This window comes from Impatiens glandulifera, chromosome 7 (assembly GCF_907164915.1).
Source record: "Impatiens glandulifera chromosome 7, dImpGla2.1, whole genome shotgun sequence".
Taxonomy (NCBI): Eukaryota; Viridiplantae; Streptophyta; class Magnoliopsida; order Ericales; family Balsaminaceae; genus Impatiens; species Impatiens glandulifera.
The window spans coordinates 45,737,542-45,754,740 of NC_061868.1; the positions used below are offsets into that span (position 1 = coordinate 45,737,542).

General features: G+C 29.6%; 3 protein-coding genes across 3 annotated transcripts; 2 read left to right on the forward strand and 1 right to left on the reverse strand.

The window, feature by feature from the left end:
* The first annotated feature begins 1,540 nt into the window (after nucleotides 1-1,540).
* LOC124910263 (U-box domain-containing protein 28-like) lies at nucleotides 1,541-2,960 on the forward strand. The gene has a single exon (XM_047450890.1). It carries the CDS (start codon nucleotides 1,553-1,555, stop codon nucleotides 2,786-2,788), a length of 1,236 nt encoding a protein of 411 aa, XP_047306846.1. The 5' UTR covers nucleotides 1,541-1,552; the 3' UTR covers nucleotides 2,789-2,960.
* Nucleotides 2,961-6,587: 3,627 nt separating this feature from the next.
* LOC124944379 (L-type lectin-domain containing receptor kinase S.6) lies at nucleotides 6,588-8,962 on the forward strand. Its single transcript, XM_047484626.1, has one exon. The coding sequence runs from the start codon at nucleotides 6,700-6,702 to the stop codon at nucleotides 8,794-8,796; it is 2,097 nt and encodes a 698-aa protein (XP_047340582.1). The 5' UTR covers nucleotides 6,588-6,699; the 3' UTR covers nucleotides 8,797-8,962.
* A 1,992-nt stretch (nucleotides 8,963-10,954) lies between these two features.
* LOC124910284 (protein MKS1) lies at nucleotides 10,955-11,818 on the reverse strand. Its single transcript, XM_047450912.1, has one exon. The coding sequence runs from the start codon at nucleotides 11,807-11,809 to the stop codon at nucleotides 11,021-11,023; it is 789 nt and encodes a 262-aa protein (XP_047306868.1). The 5' UTR covers nucleotides 11,810-11,818; the 3' UTR covers nucleotides 10,955-11,020.
* Between the last annotated feature and the right edge of the window lie 5,381 nt (nucleotides 11,819-17,199).

Here is a 17,199-nt window from a genome sequence, read left to right on the forward strand (position 1 = left end):
TTAATTTTTTTTTCTAAGTTCCTCACGGTTTAATTAAGAGGGTTGGGTATTATTGAGTTTAAATGTTTTTTTAGACATATTTTAATATAAACTTTAACCTTACAAAAGTATAAAAAATGATTTTTTTTTTATTATTATATTTAAGTAAAGACCATAACATAAATGTGAGAGAATACAATGGTGAGCTTTTACATCTAGAAACCGAAATTATATGTAAATTATACAAAGAAAATAATTTCAAACAGTAGGTAGATCTAGATGTGGCTGGTCAAACATTATCAAGAGTCTTAAAAGATATTAAGTTTTCAATTAAAAATATCAAGATTTGGCCATCTTAAAACTAAACTGATCAACCTCCAGATTGAAGAACATCTTAAATTGGAAAAATATATTCAAATTCAAAGAGAGGTTTGACTGAAAACTCAGATCAAAATTTACTTAATTAGGAGCTAGACATATTAATCTTTAATGGTTGATTATTTGTAAAAAATCAAACACTTCCATGATATAATAATATAGAGAATATATATGTGATGGTTTGAACGATAAGATTCGTGTTTAAAAACTAAATGTTACGAGTTCGATTTTCATTATAAATGTCTTAAATTGAAGTGGATATCTTAGATGTGAAGTCGTTTTAGTTTTTTAATTATTATAATTTTTTTATAAGTATTTACCTATAAAAAAATTAATTAGTAAATAATAATACAAAATAATATCTAAAAATCAAATTGTAAAAATAATTTATAAAAATAAAACTTTCAATAGAAAATATTTAATAATATAATACAGTTTGTTGAGAGTCACTCACTTAAAAAGATGAACTCATTTAAATTCTTAAACAATAAGAACAGGGGTAGAGTAATTTGAACAGACTAATGAAACGGTAGAGAAACTAATGAAAAGAAAAATTCTCTACTAAATATTTCAGATGATATTTAAAATTATAATTAGTTGAGATAAATAAAGTTGAAAAAGTTCATACAAATGATAATAATTCATATATCTATATATATTATTAAAAAAAAATAAAAAAAATTTAGAGATTCAATTATTTCAGCTTATTTGTTTTAAAAAAGAGGACGGATACAAAATCGAGAAATGATCACTTATTAACCAGAGATTATGAACAACAAATAACATATAAACGATTGAAAGTATTATTTGAATTTAAAAATGATTCTATCCAACTAAACACATATCAAATCGAACTAAAACACAACAATAACTCAGAAGAAAAAGAATATAACTCAAACACATTTGGATGCTAGAAACCTTTTACATATAAATATTGATCCAATCAAATATTTTAAAATAATTAAAACTCAAAATATTAGAAAACAAAATTTGACAAAAGGAGAAAACCTTTTTTTTATATATTTTTTTTAGTTTGACTATAGTCAACGTTTCTGATTGGCTAATCAAAAGTCTAAAATTTGACTACCCTTTATAAACCCCTCCCTACTTAATATATATATATATATATATATATATATATATATATATATATATTCTTCCCCATTTCAGTCCGAAACTGAAATCGATAAGAAAAATGAAAAAAATGAAAGGAAAGAAAAGCAATCTCTACGTTACAATTCCGGCGCCATTCCGGTGTCCAATTTCAATGGATGTGATGAAATCTCCGGTAAGTCTTTGCACCGGCGTTACCTACGACCGATCCAGCATTCAAACCTGGCTCGAAACCGGTCACAACACCTGTCCAGTTACAATGCAAGTTCTTCAATCAACTGATATCATTCCAAATCTCAATCTCCGAAATCTCATCCGCCATTTCTCCGACACACTCCTCCGTCTCTCTCCGGATTCCACTCCATGTTCTTCTCAACTGATCTCAAAACAACAGGTCACATATTCAATTCGAAACATCGAGACTGGAAACTCTGAATTTCGTTTGAATAACTTATCCGCAATATCAGATTTCGCTAGGTTTTCGGATCAGAACCGTGAGTTTTTGGCGGTTAAATGTGATCTGGTATCTGCGTTGGTTAGAATTCTGAAGAAGAATGTGAAAGAAATTGAGATTTTAGAAACGGTTATTGAGATTCTAGCTTTGATTATAATCGAAGTTGGAGTTGATAAGGTGAATAAATTGGTTAATGATTGTTTGTCATCGTTTCTGATTGTTCTTCGTAGAGGAAAAACTAGTTCGAAGATCGCTTCAGCTAGGGTTTTGGAATCCATTTCGTTAGATTCTGAATCACAGAGTTCAATCGGCTTATTACAGGTATTATACTGTTTATTAATCGAAACTGATGATCAGATCACGAAACAAGCTGTATTATCATGCCTGATAGCAATATCAAAATCAAGGAAGACAGTAAAACATGATCTAATTCAAAAAGGTATCGCGAAAACCGCCGGCGACATTCTATGGAGCTCCATAACAACGGCGCCGGTGATCGAACAGATTATGAAGCTTCTAGAGATGGTTTCTTCATGTACGGAAGGTAGATCGGCGATTGGAGAAGATGAGAAATGCGTTTCTGGAGTGGTGAAGAGAATAATGACGAAATCGACATCGGGAGAGGCGACGGAGAACGGGGTGGCGGTTTTGTGGAGCGTTTGTTATATGTCTAGAAATGCGACGGCGATGGCGGTGGCGATGAAGAGTAATGCGGTGGCGAAGGTGTTGATGGTGATGCAGAGTGGTTGCTCCGGCGGAGGTATGTATCAGATGTGTAAAGATCTGATTAAGGTTTTACGAGTTAACTCTAAATCGTGTTTGGCGAGTTATGATACTAAAGTCACACATATAATGCCGTATTGACTCGGTCAAATTTCAAAACCCAAACCAATAATAATAATTTTGTTTTTACTTTTTTTTACATATCATTTTTACAGCTGTAAATCACAAATGAGAGAATATAGCAAGAATACATATTTGATATAATATTTGGTCGATTTGTTATGGGATAAATATTATTTAAACTCTTTATGATTTTATTTTTTTGTTGAATAAGTAAGTTTATACATTTGTGAAAAGTATGTTACAAGTAAACAAAATAATTCAATTATTTAGATTAGGTTATTTAAATATCATTTTTTTAGTAAAAATATATATAATTGAAAATTATTTTTTTAAGATAAATAATATTTTTTAAATTATTGGTGGAAAAAAATTAGTTGCATTGAAACTAAAACAATGAATTTATAACACCGATATGGTTTACAAACTTGATAAAAAATCTGCAAAGGGACTGTAATAAGCATATTTTGGATAAGCCTGTAAAATGCACTGAAACGATATAAGTTAAGATAAATAGGGCGATTAACTGTAGGGGTGTTCATCGATTCGGTTTTTGGGTTCTTCGAATTTTCGGTTCGGGTTCTTCGAATTTTTATTTTTTTTAAGCAAATTCGAAAACCGAACCGATTTGATTAAATTCGAATTCGGTTTATTCGAATTCGGTCGGTTATTCGGTTTAGACCAAATAAAGAACATCCCATACTTATAATTTTTTTTAAAAGAGTTAACAAAATAAATAAGTTGTTAAAGAGATCTTATCTACTTAAATTATAAAAAAAATATAAATCATGCAAACTTAGCTTAGTGGCTAACGCCAATATATATTCGACAATTGAACGACGAAAGTAAAACAGTGTCGACGACAACAATATATGGCGGTTGAGAGGTGTGGATAGCTAGAGAAAGGGGAAAATGAATGAGGAATTATGGATTTAATTTAGAGATATAGTAAGAGGCCATGTAATTTAATATATAATATGTAATAAGTTATATAATATATAATAAAAATAAATAATAAAAATGAATAATAAAAATGAATTCGGTTTTCGGTTTGGTTTTCGAGTTGAAACCTAAACTCGAAAACCAAACCGAAAACCGTATTTGAATTCAAATCGGTTTAAAATTCGATTCGAAAACCGAAAATATAATTCGAATTCGGTTTATTCGAATTCGGTGAATTCGAATTCGGTCGGATATTCGGTTCAGACCAAATATTGAACACCCCTAATTAACCTAATTAACCGTGTATAGAAAGGAAATGTATAAATTTCGTTCAGACAAGACAACCACTACGATCGTAAAAGGACAAACAAATCAATTGGAACCGTTTGTGTAAAAAATTATATTTACCTGTTTTTTAATTTTAATTGATTATAAATAACTTATGACAAATTATAACATAATTAATTATATTGTATTGTTTTTTTTTTTTTTTATGGATTTTACCATTTTGTTGCGATTTTCGAGATTAATTTAAAATTTTATTCTTTCAAAAAATAATAATAATAATCTTTTAGTATTTTTTTTTATAATTTCATTAATTAAATAATATATAAAAATATGATAATTTTTTTTAAAAATATTCAAATAATCCAAGTAAGACCTTTAGTAAGCTGGAAGAACCATTTTTATTTTTATTTTTATGAATAATAAATAAATATGAAGTTTGAGGGTCATCTTGTACTAGTCATCATGGATTGATAACCCCAAAGAAAGATCTATTTACAAGGCTGAGAATTGATGTAGAGGAGATGAATCCAATGATGTATTTCTTTTTGTGATTTATGAAATATATGTTAAGGAATTTGTTAGCAATTTAAAAATAAATTCAATATCTAGAAACAAACAAAAGACTTGTAGACTTCTTCAACAAATCATCTTATAATATTCTCAATATCAAGAAACAAATTATACAAATATTATCTTAAAGAATTTATTATATGAATTAGTATTCAAGTGACAAATGAATCATTTTATTATAACTTTTATTTTTTGTTGTAGTTATTAGATATATCCTTATTAAAGAATCCATTTCATAATTTCATTGCAATTTTAAATGCAATTTATCTATTTTTTGCTGTTAATTAAAAGAGTTTTCTATACCTTAATAAGAAAATAATAATAATTTTTCCCATTCATTTGCCTTGAAAAATATAAAATACTCTCTTGTACTTTTCTGTACTATTTATTATTATTGGTCCCAAGACTTAATGAATTGAATTTTTTTTGCTTAAAAAGGGTCTGTCTATTCCTTATTGACTGGGAGATTTGGATTATTCTCTGTCTGATTGTGTTGTAACATTTTAAAGTTAATTGAGAAAATAAATACTAGATTATGTATCTATTCCTTATTTGTTACTACATATTATAACCTAATTAGGACTTCAGCTAATATAATTAATTTTGATATTTCATAAGTATTTGAAAGATGTCGTTTTAGTGGGAATCAATTTAGAGATAATATGACTAGTTGTATTAATATTATCAAGTTCTATTCTTATATGACATTTTAACCTAAATCATTTTTATTAAATGAAAATCAAATTTTGAATTGGGTGAAACTGGAACTAACATAATTTTAATTATATTTGAAGGGACAAAACGTATATATTGACCCCTCTTATATTTTAGTGACAACAAGAGAGGTTAAATCGGTTTTATTAAATGAAAATTAAATTTTGAATTGGGTGAAACTGGAATTATGATAATTTTAATCATATTTGATTTTTCTTAAAGGGACAAAATATATATATTGATCTCCTTTCTAACCTAGTAGTAACAAGAAATATATATTTTCAACATCCTTCTGCTTTACGTTTAAAGCAAAGTAACGATACACGTTGATTGCGCGGATAAGAAGATTATGCATCGGCCTGGAAACCAAGCATCCAGGGCAACAAGTATTCTTGAACTTACCAGGCAAGCCTATAAAGTCCATAAGTAGCCTTTCTTAACTGCCCTATGTGTATCATTTCATTAATGCCGATGGGGCTTATATCTTACCCCGTATGAGGTTCTGGGTTCGAGTCCGTCGCGCATTCTTAAATGAGTGGTTTTAGTGATTAAAAAAAATGTAACCTAATAAATTTGATAATTATTTTTTATAAACATACAAAAATACATAACTTTATGATTTACAAATTTGAATGTATTTGTATATTAAATTAAGTATTTTTTTGAAATATAAAAGTTCTAAATTCTATAATGTAATTTGAATGTACAATTATTTAAAATAATTGAGAAAAAATTGAAATTAGAGAGAATTGTATTTTTTTATATATAAATATAATAAATTTATAAAGAAAATAAAATATTGCAATAAAGGAAGAAGATGGATAAAAATTCATTTGAGAAAATCAAGTATTGTATAATAAAAATTATTTCATAAAAAAATATAAAGGAGAAAAAAATCCCAAAATAATACAATTGTTATCTGAGTCCCACCCTCAACTAAATTCTAAACAAACCGATTAAAGGGAAGATTAAATAATCGGTACCCATAAAACCGAAGAAATGAGAACCAAGTACCAAAACGTCGATAAAAAAAATTGTTTGACGTCATGTCCAACGCAGTTTAGACGAGCCAAATCAATGTACAATTTAAAAAAACAACAGCAAAACCGGATGAATCTATCACCGATAATATCGATAACAAATCCCCAATATTATAATTGATAAGTATGATAGAATAAGAATCTATACATCTAACTTATCTTCTTGAGATTCTTGGACCAAAATCTTACTTGAGTTAACCCTTAAGTAAATTTTATATTTCATTTTAACATATTTATAATTTTGAGATTTCAAATATTAAAGTAAATATTAATCAGTTTTCTCCTCTGCAACATAAACCATCGATGTAATGAAAGACGATCAAAGATTCAAATTCACTACGATTATCCATCACTTGATGAACGAGCCGAGCCAAGCCGATGCATTCTTCTCCATCTCCACTCATCTCAGTCCTCACCATCTTCATCTTCTTCCTCTCGTCCGATTCAATTTCGCGGTCTTTCATACCCTTTTCAAATTCAATTAACGTCACTCTGTTCGGCGGCGCCGTTTTAAGAAACGGTTCCATAAGCCTAACCCAAGAACGCAGCTGTGCCCAACCACCCAATTCTTCATCAGGAATCGGCAGAGCTTTCCACGTTTCTCCGATTCGATTTCTTGACCCATACAACAACAAATCCGTATCTTCTTTCTCTTGCCGATTTTCATTCACAATTTCCCATTCTCCTCTCTGCCCATTCGGCGACGGTCTTGCTTTCTTGATTACATCCAATATCGATTCTTTCAGTCTAATGTATGGTCGTATGGGTCTTCCCGATTGGGAACCAGAAAGTCAAGATAGATTCTTTGCTGTCGAATTCGATACTAATTTCGATCCTTTACTACAGGATGTGAATGATAATCATATTGGGATTGATTTAAATTCAGTTGTATCTGTAGTTTCTGTAAATTTGATTTCTAAAGGTATTGATTTAAGAAGTGATAGGAAAATGACAGCTTGGGTTGAATATAAAGATGGAGATAAGAAACTTATGGTTTGGGTTGGGTATACTAAGATGAAGCCTTTAACTCCATTACTCGTGGCTTCCATTGATCTTTCTCAGCATTTTAAGGAGTTTATGCATGTGGGTTTCTCTGCTTCTAATGGAAGAGGTTCTGCACTCCACCTGCTTGATGAATGGCGTTTCAAATCCTCTATCGCACTTCCTTCTACAATGTCAATGGAAGATTCGTTTTCGTTTTCGGAAGAAGACTGTTTCATGTGCTCACAGAATGACAATGATCTATACGTTGAAAATGGGTTGTCGAATAATCGTAAATTAGGCAGGAGCATGCTCGAACTCGCCCTGCTTTCGGTTGGCTTGATCATAGTCCTTTTATCTGTATGTGCAATTTTTGGGTTATGCACTTGGTGCGTGATAAAGAGAAGAAGAATCAAATCAAATGTACAAAACGAACGACAATTTACCCGATTCCAAGCTAAAAACAGAATACCCAAAAGATTATCTTTGATGGAGATTAAATCCGCTACAAAAGGTTTCAACAGGAAGATGATAATCGGGGAAGGAGCATCCGCCGTCGTCTACCAAGGCTCACTCCCCTCCGGCGGGACAGTCGCGGTCAAGAGATTCAGCAAAGTAACCCAAATTGGTTCTCTCCGAAACCAATTCGCGACAGAATTAGCAACGGTTGTCGGCTGCTTAAGACACAAGAATCTCGTCCAGCTTCAAGGTTGGTGTTGCGAAGGACCCGAACTTGTTCTTGTCTATGAATACATGCCAAACGGAAGCTTAGCTCGAATTCTCCATAAACCAAACAATCCATTATTATGTTTTCTAACATGGGAAAAACGAGTAAAGGTAATCCTAGGAATCGCATCCGCGTTAGTCTACCTTCACGAAGAATGCGAACGTCAAATCATTCACAGAGATGTAAAAAGCTGTAACATAATGCTCGACGACGAATTCATCCCCAAGCTCGGGGATTTCGGTTTAGCAGAGGCGTATGATCACAGCTGTTCGACCAGGGACGCCACACTGCCGGCGGGGACAATGGGTTATCTTGCGCCGGAGTATGTTTATTTGGGTGTTCCAACCGTTAAGACCGATGTTTACAGCTTTGGGATGGTGGTTTTAGAAGTGGCGACAGGGAGAAAACCAGTGGATGAAGGTGGGTTGGGGTTATCGGATTGGGTTTGGGGATTGTGGGGAAAAGGTTGTTTAATGGAGGCTGTTGATGTGAGATTGAATGGAAGGTTTAATATGGCGGGAATGGAGAGGATGTTGATGGTTGGATTGGTTTGTGTTCATCCTAAAGCAGATGATAGACCGATGGTTAGAGAGGCGGCGAGGATGGTTAAAGGGGAGGCGCCGTTGCCGATTCTGCCGGCGAGGAAACCGATGGTTAGTATTTTGTCTGTTGTTCATGAGGATTCTGATCAGTTGATGAGATCTGATGGTGGTTTGGAGAATGTGGGTTCTCCTTGGTTGACGCCAAGTACACATTTTTCGAGTTGATTTGATTTGATTCGTTAGTTTGTTCATGTTGTTGTTTGATTTTGGATTCAATTTTTTGATTAATTTGTACTAATGTGAAGTTGAAGGTGTAATTTGGATCATGTTTTTTGAGTTATGGACTAAAGCTAACTCTCTTAACAAATGGACATGGCCAAAACTTTTGATTTGTACTTAAATAGTTTAAATGAATTGCCAAAATATTAAATCAAGAGTAATCAAATTGGTAGAGGCTTGACGATGTTCTTTAGAATTGTGTCTTGATTCGGTTTCATTTAACTGCATTGGGCATTAAGGTAGACAAAAAAATTCATTGATGGTTTGATATTTGATTCTCATTTTTTCGGTTTTGTGGGGGCAGTGCTGATTTGTTCATTGTTTTAGTCTATTTATTTCGCATTATCATTTTTTTTTCTTTTGATAATCATACGTTTGATTTGATGTGAAACTCGGCATAACATTCGGATTTTCGGTTTGATTGGTTGTGATACTCGCGGTAAGTGTTCAGATTTGTATTATGTTATTCTTTATTCTTCTTTAGAAAAAAAAGAACCAAATTATGAGAATTAAAATTAATATTGGTAAAGAGAAATTTATAAAAATCTTAATAGTAAAGGCTATAGACTTATAATAGATATATTTTATAATTGTTCTAATTTAATTGTGAACTAAAATATATGTATATTTTTTTTTTATAGAATTAAACTATAAATAAAAAAAACATTAAAATAATTAGAACCCTATTTGGGTTGTCGGTCACTTTCTCTTAAAGTTTATAAGCTACTAAAATAGATAATAAAAAAATGAAAAAAAAATCAACTAGGCCCTAAACTGAGATAATAACATTTAAAAATACCCTTGATTTATCATTCTATCATAAGATCTTAATAATAATAATGATTTAACTCTTTCTTCCTGTCGCTTCCTTCTTGTTTCTTTTTTCTTCAACTAAGTATTTAAATATTCAATATTTTCAATCTCTCATAATTAATAATACTTAGGAAATCATGTGGTGACTTCAGTTGTTTGAATTACACAACCTCTTTTTATAATCAAAATTGGTTAATCAGAGTAATAACCAATCTACAAATAGATATAGAAAAACAAACAAGTCATATAAATTGAGATTCATAGTATAAAAATATTGTCCCTTCTCTATCAATATATAAACACTTAACCTACCCGGATATGTTAAAGTTTTGATCCATATATCTATCTACATGTGAATTATTGATTATATAAAGATGGGAATGCTTAATCCATTAGTACAAGTTGAATCTTTTTTTTTTTCATTTTTAAATAAGGTAGTTTATAATTTGATTAAACAAAATTAGTACAACCAATAATAGAAAAAAAAAAATAAAGACTCATTTAGTATTAATGATTGTTAATAGTACCTTGAAGACTAAAAGAGATGTTTTGAATGTATTGATTTAAATATAATCACATATCATAATTAAACAATATTGTCAATTCATCTCATTTTTCATCGCCAAAGACTATATATGAAGTCTTATGAGGAGTATGTCAAACAGGACCGACCTTAGGGTGAGGTCAGCTAGACAGCCACAGCCACGATAAGGACCACCCTAGAGGCTCTGAGGCACCTTGGAAAAAAAACAAAAAATTATCTAATGTAATCTAATAGACATTATAATAACATTGAATCAATTTTATATTAATAGAATAATAAGACCCACAATCATGACCACTATTTCAATTTAAATCGTTCGGAGTGAAAATCAAACTTATTATTTCTTTGATTTCTAAAGAACTATTCTCGACACCCTAACTACGTTAGTGGGTTAAAATGATTATATATTTTAAAATACAACCAATTAAACAAAGAAAACAAGAACAATAATTTTGTCGCGAAGAGCCTGTTGAGTTAGTGCCAAAAAGAGAGATGAGATGCGAAAAATTGTTGACAGATAAACATTGAATTATTTGTGTATTGAATGAAGATACATTCGGAATACCATCATCTTAGATTACTTGAGAGTGATTTTTAAACATCATGTTAAAATTGAAAATATTATTATGTGACATGTAACATTTTCAGTGTTACATTAAAATTGAGAGAAACGGCATAATAAAAGCGGGTACAAATAATAAATTCACAACTTGCAAACAAAATAAATATTAAAAAGTCAGAAGCATAAAAATAGAAATATAAAACATGTCTATTAATCAATATCTGTCTATGAAAAAAGAATTAGGTCAAACATTACAAGTCAAAGAAATTATTGAAAATGTCCATAGATGGAGTTGTTGTTGTCGTTGGTGATGAAAATTTTGGCGATAGAAAATAATTAGATGGACTTGGAATCATAAAACTACTATTTCCCAACATAGGACTAAAATCATTAAACATAGTATTAAAAGGATTTGGATCTGCCGCCGCCGCCGGAGATTGAAACATCTTCGACGGAATCGGCGGTAGAGACGCCGGTCCCGGAGACAAAATTCCGGGGAATAAAGTTCCCGTCGGCGTCCTCTCCAATAGTACCTGATCAAACATACCCAATTCCTCGTTCATCAAATGATGACCTCTCTGTTTTTCCGGCGACAATTTCGTTTTCTCCGTTGCTGCAAATCTTGCCGCCGGTGAAATTGCTCCGGTTTCATGAAACTGCGAGAAAGAAGAAGGAGCTGTGACCATGGAAGAAGATGAAGAAGCGCCGGTGAGCCGTTGGACTAAGTTCATGAACTCGCTTGGATCGGCGTGGATTATTTTAGGAGAGACAGTGTAGATTATGACCGGCTGTCTTGGTTGAGCCGGCTGAAAAGGCGGCTGGGCTGCCGGAGCTACAGGTGGCTTACGGATTTTGTGAGAATCTTTACGGACTTTTAAGGGTGTGGGTCTTGGACCTTGGAGTTCCCGGCGTGGGGATTTTCCGGTGGGAAATTCCGGCGAATTCATTAAAATAGTCAACGGGCAATGATCGGATTTTGAGAGAGGAGGAAAAGGGGAATTCCGGGCAGTCTGGGCAGAGAATAGGAGAGAGAAAGGCATCTGCAGATCTGATTGCTAATGAGGGCCGGTGGTGCTATTTAAAGAGACTTGGACAATTTAATGCTGTTATAATTTAATTTATTAAAAGACAAAAATAACCTCTGAATTTTGGGTAATGACGTAAGTAAATTTTCATTTTTATATAAATTAAAGTACTCAATACATATAATACAATTATAATGTTTCCAATCTTAGTTCAATTGGATGAATGGTGGAAAAAATTGAAATTTATGTTTTTTTTTTTTACTAAAACATAAGTAAATTTGAGACCCTATTTATTTGTTTATATGGTTCACAATTTCTTACCAACACAAAAACACTACTAGACCCTACATAAAAAGAAAATTAAATCCGGTTATGAGTTAAACCCGTTTAACCTGATTAATAAATATGTCAAGTTGACTTGAAATGACCTATAAAAGATAGGTCAATCCATTTACAATTTTTTTAAGAGTTGTGTGTTTGTCATTTTCTATTCACTCACTTATTTTCTTTTGTAGAGTTTATTAAAACGAATTTATCTTCATAGTTCTTTTGTGTTTATGTCATTTTAATTTAAAATTGAGATATGTGATATTAATTTCATCGAGTTAAATCGAATTGGGTTCAGATCAATTACAAATAAACAAAATTAGTTAGAAATTTTTATCTGAATTACTAAACATGACAGGTTCATGTTAAACTCAACCTAACCCAAGTTTGTTCCCCATCAATTGAACTCGAAAATGACTATAATAACTTTTTAAATTTAAAAAATAATCATAAATAAGTTTTTATTTAGAGATTTATGTCAAATAATTTTGATTCTATAGTTTAAAATACTTAGATTTGGAGTCAAAGTTGGAGATACATATTAATAATTAGATCATACAAGTATAATAATAAGTACATTTGTTATTAATAATAGATCAAATATATTGGTATAATTGTAAGAATTGTTACTTGTTGGGTGGGGTAACAAAGTAGGGTGGGAGTCTTAGCGCCGGTTTCGTAGTCTACTTATTGTTTGAACTTGTCAAAATTGGCAATTTCTTATATGCTCTCTGCCACGTCACACTTTCTTTTTCCAATAAATAGAAATTTCATGCCATGTCACACTTGACCTTGCTGATGTAGAAAAAATATTTTTATTTCATTTTAAATCTAGATAAGAATAAGATGTCTAATTTTAAGTTTATTAATAATATCATTTTCTTCTAATCAGTTTACACTTTGATTTTTCTTTTATTCCTTAAATAAATGTGCTAAAGTAGGGATTGAATTATTGATTCTTCTCTTAAAATATATATTATAACGCCACAATCATGACTCATTTCAAATAATAAAAATCGAATTCAAGATATATTAGATTGTGTAAGGAAGACTCTTTCTATTTGAGACTAATAAATTATTTATGAGTTAATTAATAAAAATCATAAAAACTTAAATTCATAAATTATTTTTCTTGAATTGAATAAACCATTTTAGTGATTCATATTTTTGTTAGTTTAGGTAAATTGTGAAAAAAAACAACTCAACCAAAACATTAATTTTAGATAAAATAAAAAAAAATCATTAATTATCAATCATAAAATGAACTATATATACTGATCAATATTTTGTTTTTATAAATTGTAATATATATATATTGTTATAATATATTCAAGGTTGATAATATTTGAGAATTAAATGAGGTTATCATTTAATTTTCATTTGTGTATTTGGTAGAGGAGTATGTGTATCATTTAAAACCATGATACAACCATTCTTTTAAGCCCTGTCAGTGATGGATATTTTCTATTTATTTAATGCAATTTTTATGATTTTGGCATATGTGGATTCATTATTATACTCGAATGATTCAGTTTGTATTAAAATAAATAAATTATATTCACTTTTCTGTTTTGTTTTCATGTTAGTTTTTATTTTATAAGTATTTTTATTTGATTAGTTCTTATTACATGATTTTGATGATACATTTAAACTAGCTATCTTTTATTATATGCATGATTTTTTATTTAAAAATAAAAAGTAAAAAGTATAACTTATAATTTACATTTTTTTTATGCTTACCTTGTTATAGTTATCATTATAATCAATATTGTTATTGTTTCTCAAATAGTTAACCAATTCTATTTTTAATGGGTTTGACGTTACTTTGAGCACTTATATTTTTGTCGTTAGACTTAAACGATTCTGATTTTTATATCATAATACATTGAATTTCTTTTAAGAAAAGGTTATAAAGTTTTGAATATATGATCAATCAAAGTCTATGTATGGTGTGAAATAAGTTGTGTTTATATAGGTTAGTATTTGTGTTTTCACATAAAAGAAGAAGATTCTTAGTCATTGCATTATTACTATATATCTAGCTAGCTTTTTATTCTAGATCTTTTTGGGTATAAAAGTCAAAAAATATTCAGATTTTCTTTATGCAAGTTTTCCTTATTTTAATGTATTCGTGTTCACTAATTCTTGACTGTTGCTTTCCTATCTCTTTCTTCTATATATATATATATATATAGTCACAATTTAAATCTATTTTTTTATTTATTTGAAATGAATCAATTTGATTATACACCTGAATAACTTCGAGAACATTGGCATGAACTGCTTATTTTATTGATGATAATCAAATTTGTTAAATGATTTACAATTGTATTGCATGGGAGACAATGGTCATGATGATAATTTGCTTATGATCATGTTATTCCAAGATTGATCGAGTCATTTAATATTGCCAGGCTGAATTAATTGATTATTTGAACTTATTATTAGAGAATTTGATTTGACATTTTTGAGGGTTTAGTATGTTATTATAGTTAATTATTTTTATTTTTGTTAGAGAAACTATTATCATACTTAATATCTATTCTCATTCTCAAACTCAATTTTTATTTTATTACCCAACTCTGACGATTATTTATTTATGTCGGGTACTCGATTCCCGATGAATACCATATTATCTGATTAAAATGTAAAACATAATTTTATTAAATATAAATAATTTTAAAACTAATAATATAAAATTTTAAAAATATAATCATAATAAAGATATAAAGAGTTGAGATATACATAATTTTTCCTATTAAAAAATGAAATCTAAAATGTGGGTAAAGTAAAATAAATGTTAAATTAATTGTAATTATTGTAATAATATGACATGAAATGTCACCTATGTCTTAAAAAATTATTTTTTAATATTAATATAATCGAGTGTCGAATTTCGGATTTGAGTTGTGCACCCTACTATCCCGATTCGGATCCAATCATTGAGTACCCGTAGATCAGGTATAACAATACCATTGCCATATCTAATTTTTGTTACCAGAACATTCAAATTTATCATCTCAATAAAAAGAAGAAGAAATGGTATTTATCTAAAAGAATAAATGTGACCTAATTGATTTTTATTATATATGAATTAAATGAGATAATGATAAATCATGGTTAAAAATAAAATAAAATTTGAACTCATTTAAAATTAAGGTTTGACGAAATTATTAATGTAATATTGAAGCTAGCTATATATATATATATAATTAATTAATTATTGAAGGTTAATTGCAAAGATTTATCATTAGCTAGCATAATTTTAGTTTTGGTTTGAGAATAGGTAAACTTTCGCTTTCGGGCTTTTATTTTGCTTACAACATGTAATTGTCATCTACGAAGAAAATTAAGCACCAATATGAACACGCGATTAATTACACACAAAATTTTCATTAACCTATTATTAAATTTACTGTCACATGCTAATTAACTAGTCTAATGCATTGAATAGTTATAATCAAATCACTTGTACTAATTAATTAATTATTCATAAGATAATGCAATTGTTTATTTATAAGTTAGCTCTAAATTTCAGATGAAACCTAAAGTGACATTTAAGAAATATTTAGAAAACTATATTACTTTTAAAAAAATGTTAATAGAAAATTAAACATGAGATATAGTTTATTTCATTTAATAGTCAAGGTCTAATGTGAATACTTAGATAATTGGAAAGCTATTGTAACTTTGTGCTCTTTTAAATATCCTTTTATATATATATATATATATATATATATATATATATATATATATATATATATATATATATATATATATATATATATATATATATATATATATATATATAATATATATATATATATATATATATATATATATATATATATATATATATATATATATAACAAATAAAAAAAAAAGTACTTAATAAGTTATCGAGCTCGTAGATCTTTGAGAAAAACAATTAACTCTTCGACAAACATTACTAACTTTCTGAACAAATCTTAAAAAACATAATAATAATATTATGAATGATACGCATCGGACGACTACGATCATTGAAAGTTTAATGATTTTTCTCCAACGAGATAGTCCGCCAAAGAATAATTGGGATGGTAACCCAAATATGTAGGTATGTCATATCAGTTGCATCAATTCAAACTTATCAGCAACTACCTAAAAACTTGGGCATCACCCAATAATTCCTAGTAATACTTCACAAAAGACTACAAATATTAGTCATCCCTCGATAATGCAAAAAAGTAAATGAGTTGTCGATTCAACCTCTTTTTAACACATACGACACGACTAACCATAATACAACATTTTTTTCATGCACATATCATATGTTAGAATTCCACCATAAATAATGCTCCATCCAAAGAACGAGATGTTGAGGAATCATTGACTCCCAAAATTTTTCCCAATAAAAATTATATGAAATCATTTTAACGAACAACTTGTGCAAAGCCCCACATGGAAACTATCCATATTTTGTCAACGCATAATGTCTTGTTCAGACGGTGACACTTGTTTGCGTCATACCAAAATTAAAACTCTATTATGAGACAAAATCTATATAATGTTTAATCTCATTTTATATATAATTCGGCTAGTGAAACCACTAGACCGATGATTAAACATGTTCTTAACTGTGACATTTCTATATATAGCAATGAAAGCAAACTCAGAATACGTCATAACTAGACTTTTGACACTACACCAAATGTCGTCTCAGACTCTAATCGAAGACCATCCCCCACAATAAATCTAGACTGCTCACGAACACTTTTCCACATTGGATAAATTCCCCTCTAAATGCTACGTCCCTGAGATAATTAGACATTTTGGTGAGCCAGTTAGGCCAAACTTACATCTGATTATCGATGCCCCAAAACTATTCGGTTCCAATGCAAATTTATTACACCATCTTGATAGAAGAGTTTTATAAAAAAAATAAGAACTCGAATATCTAGACCTCATTGATCTTTTAAACATTTAACCTTATCCCAACTAACTAGATGACAAAACCATGAAATACCCTTGTATATTGTAAAATAGCTATTGGGATTTTTCCTATTGAAATTATGAGCGATAAAAGAAACATCGAAATG

Coding starts and splice junctions, on each gene's coding strand:
- LOC124910263 (XM_047450890.1), top strand. CDS start 1,553: ATGAAAAAAATGAAAGGAAAGAAAAGCAATCTCTACGTTACAATTCCG.
- LOC124944379 (XM_047484626.1), top strand. CDS start 6,700: ATGCATTCTTCTCCATCTCCACTCATCTCAGTCCTCACCATCTTCATC.
- LOC124910284 (XM_047450912.1), bottom strand. CDS start 11,809: ATGCCTTTCTCTCTCCTATTCTCTGCCCAGACTGCCCGGAATTCCCCT.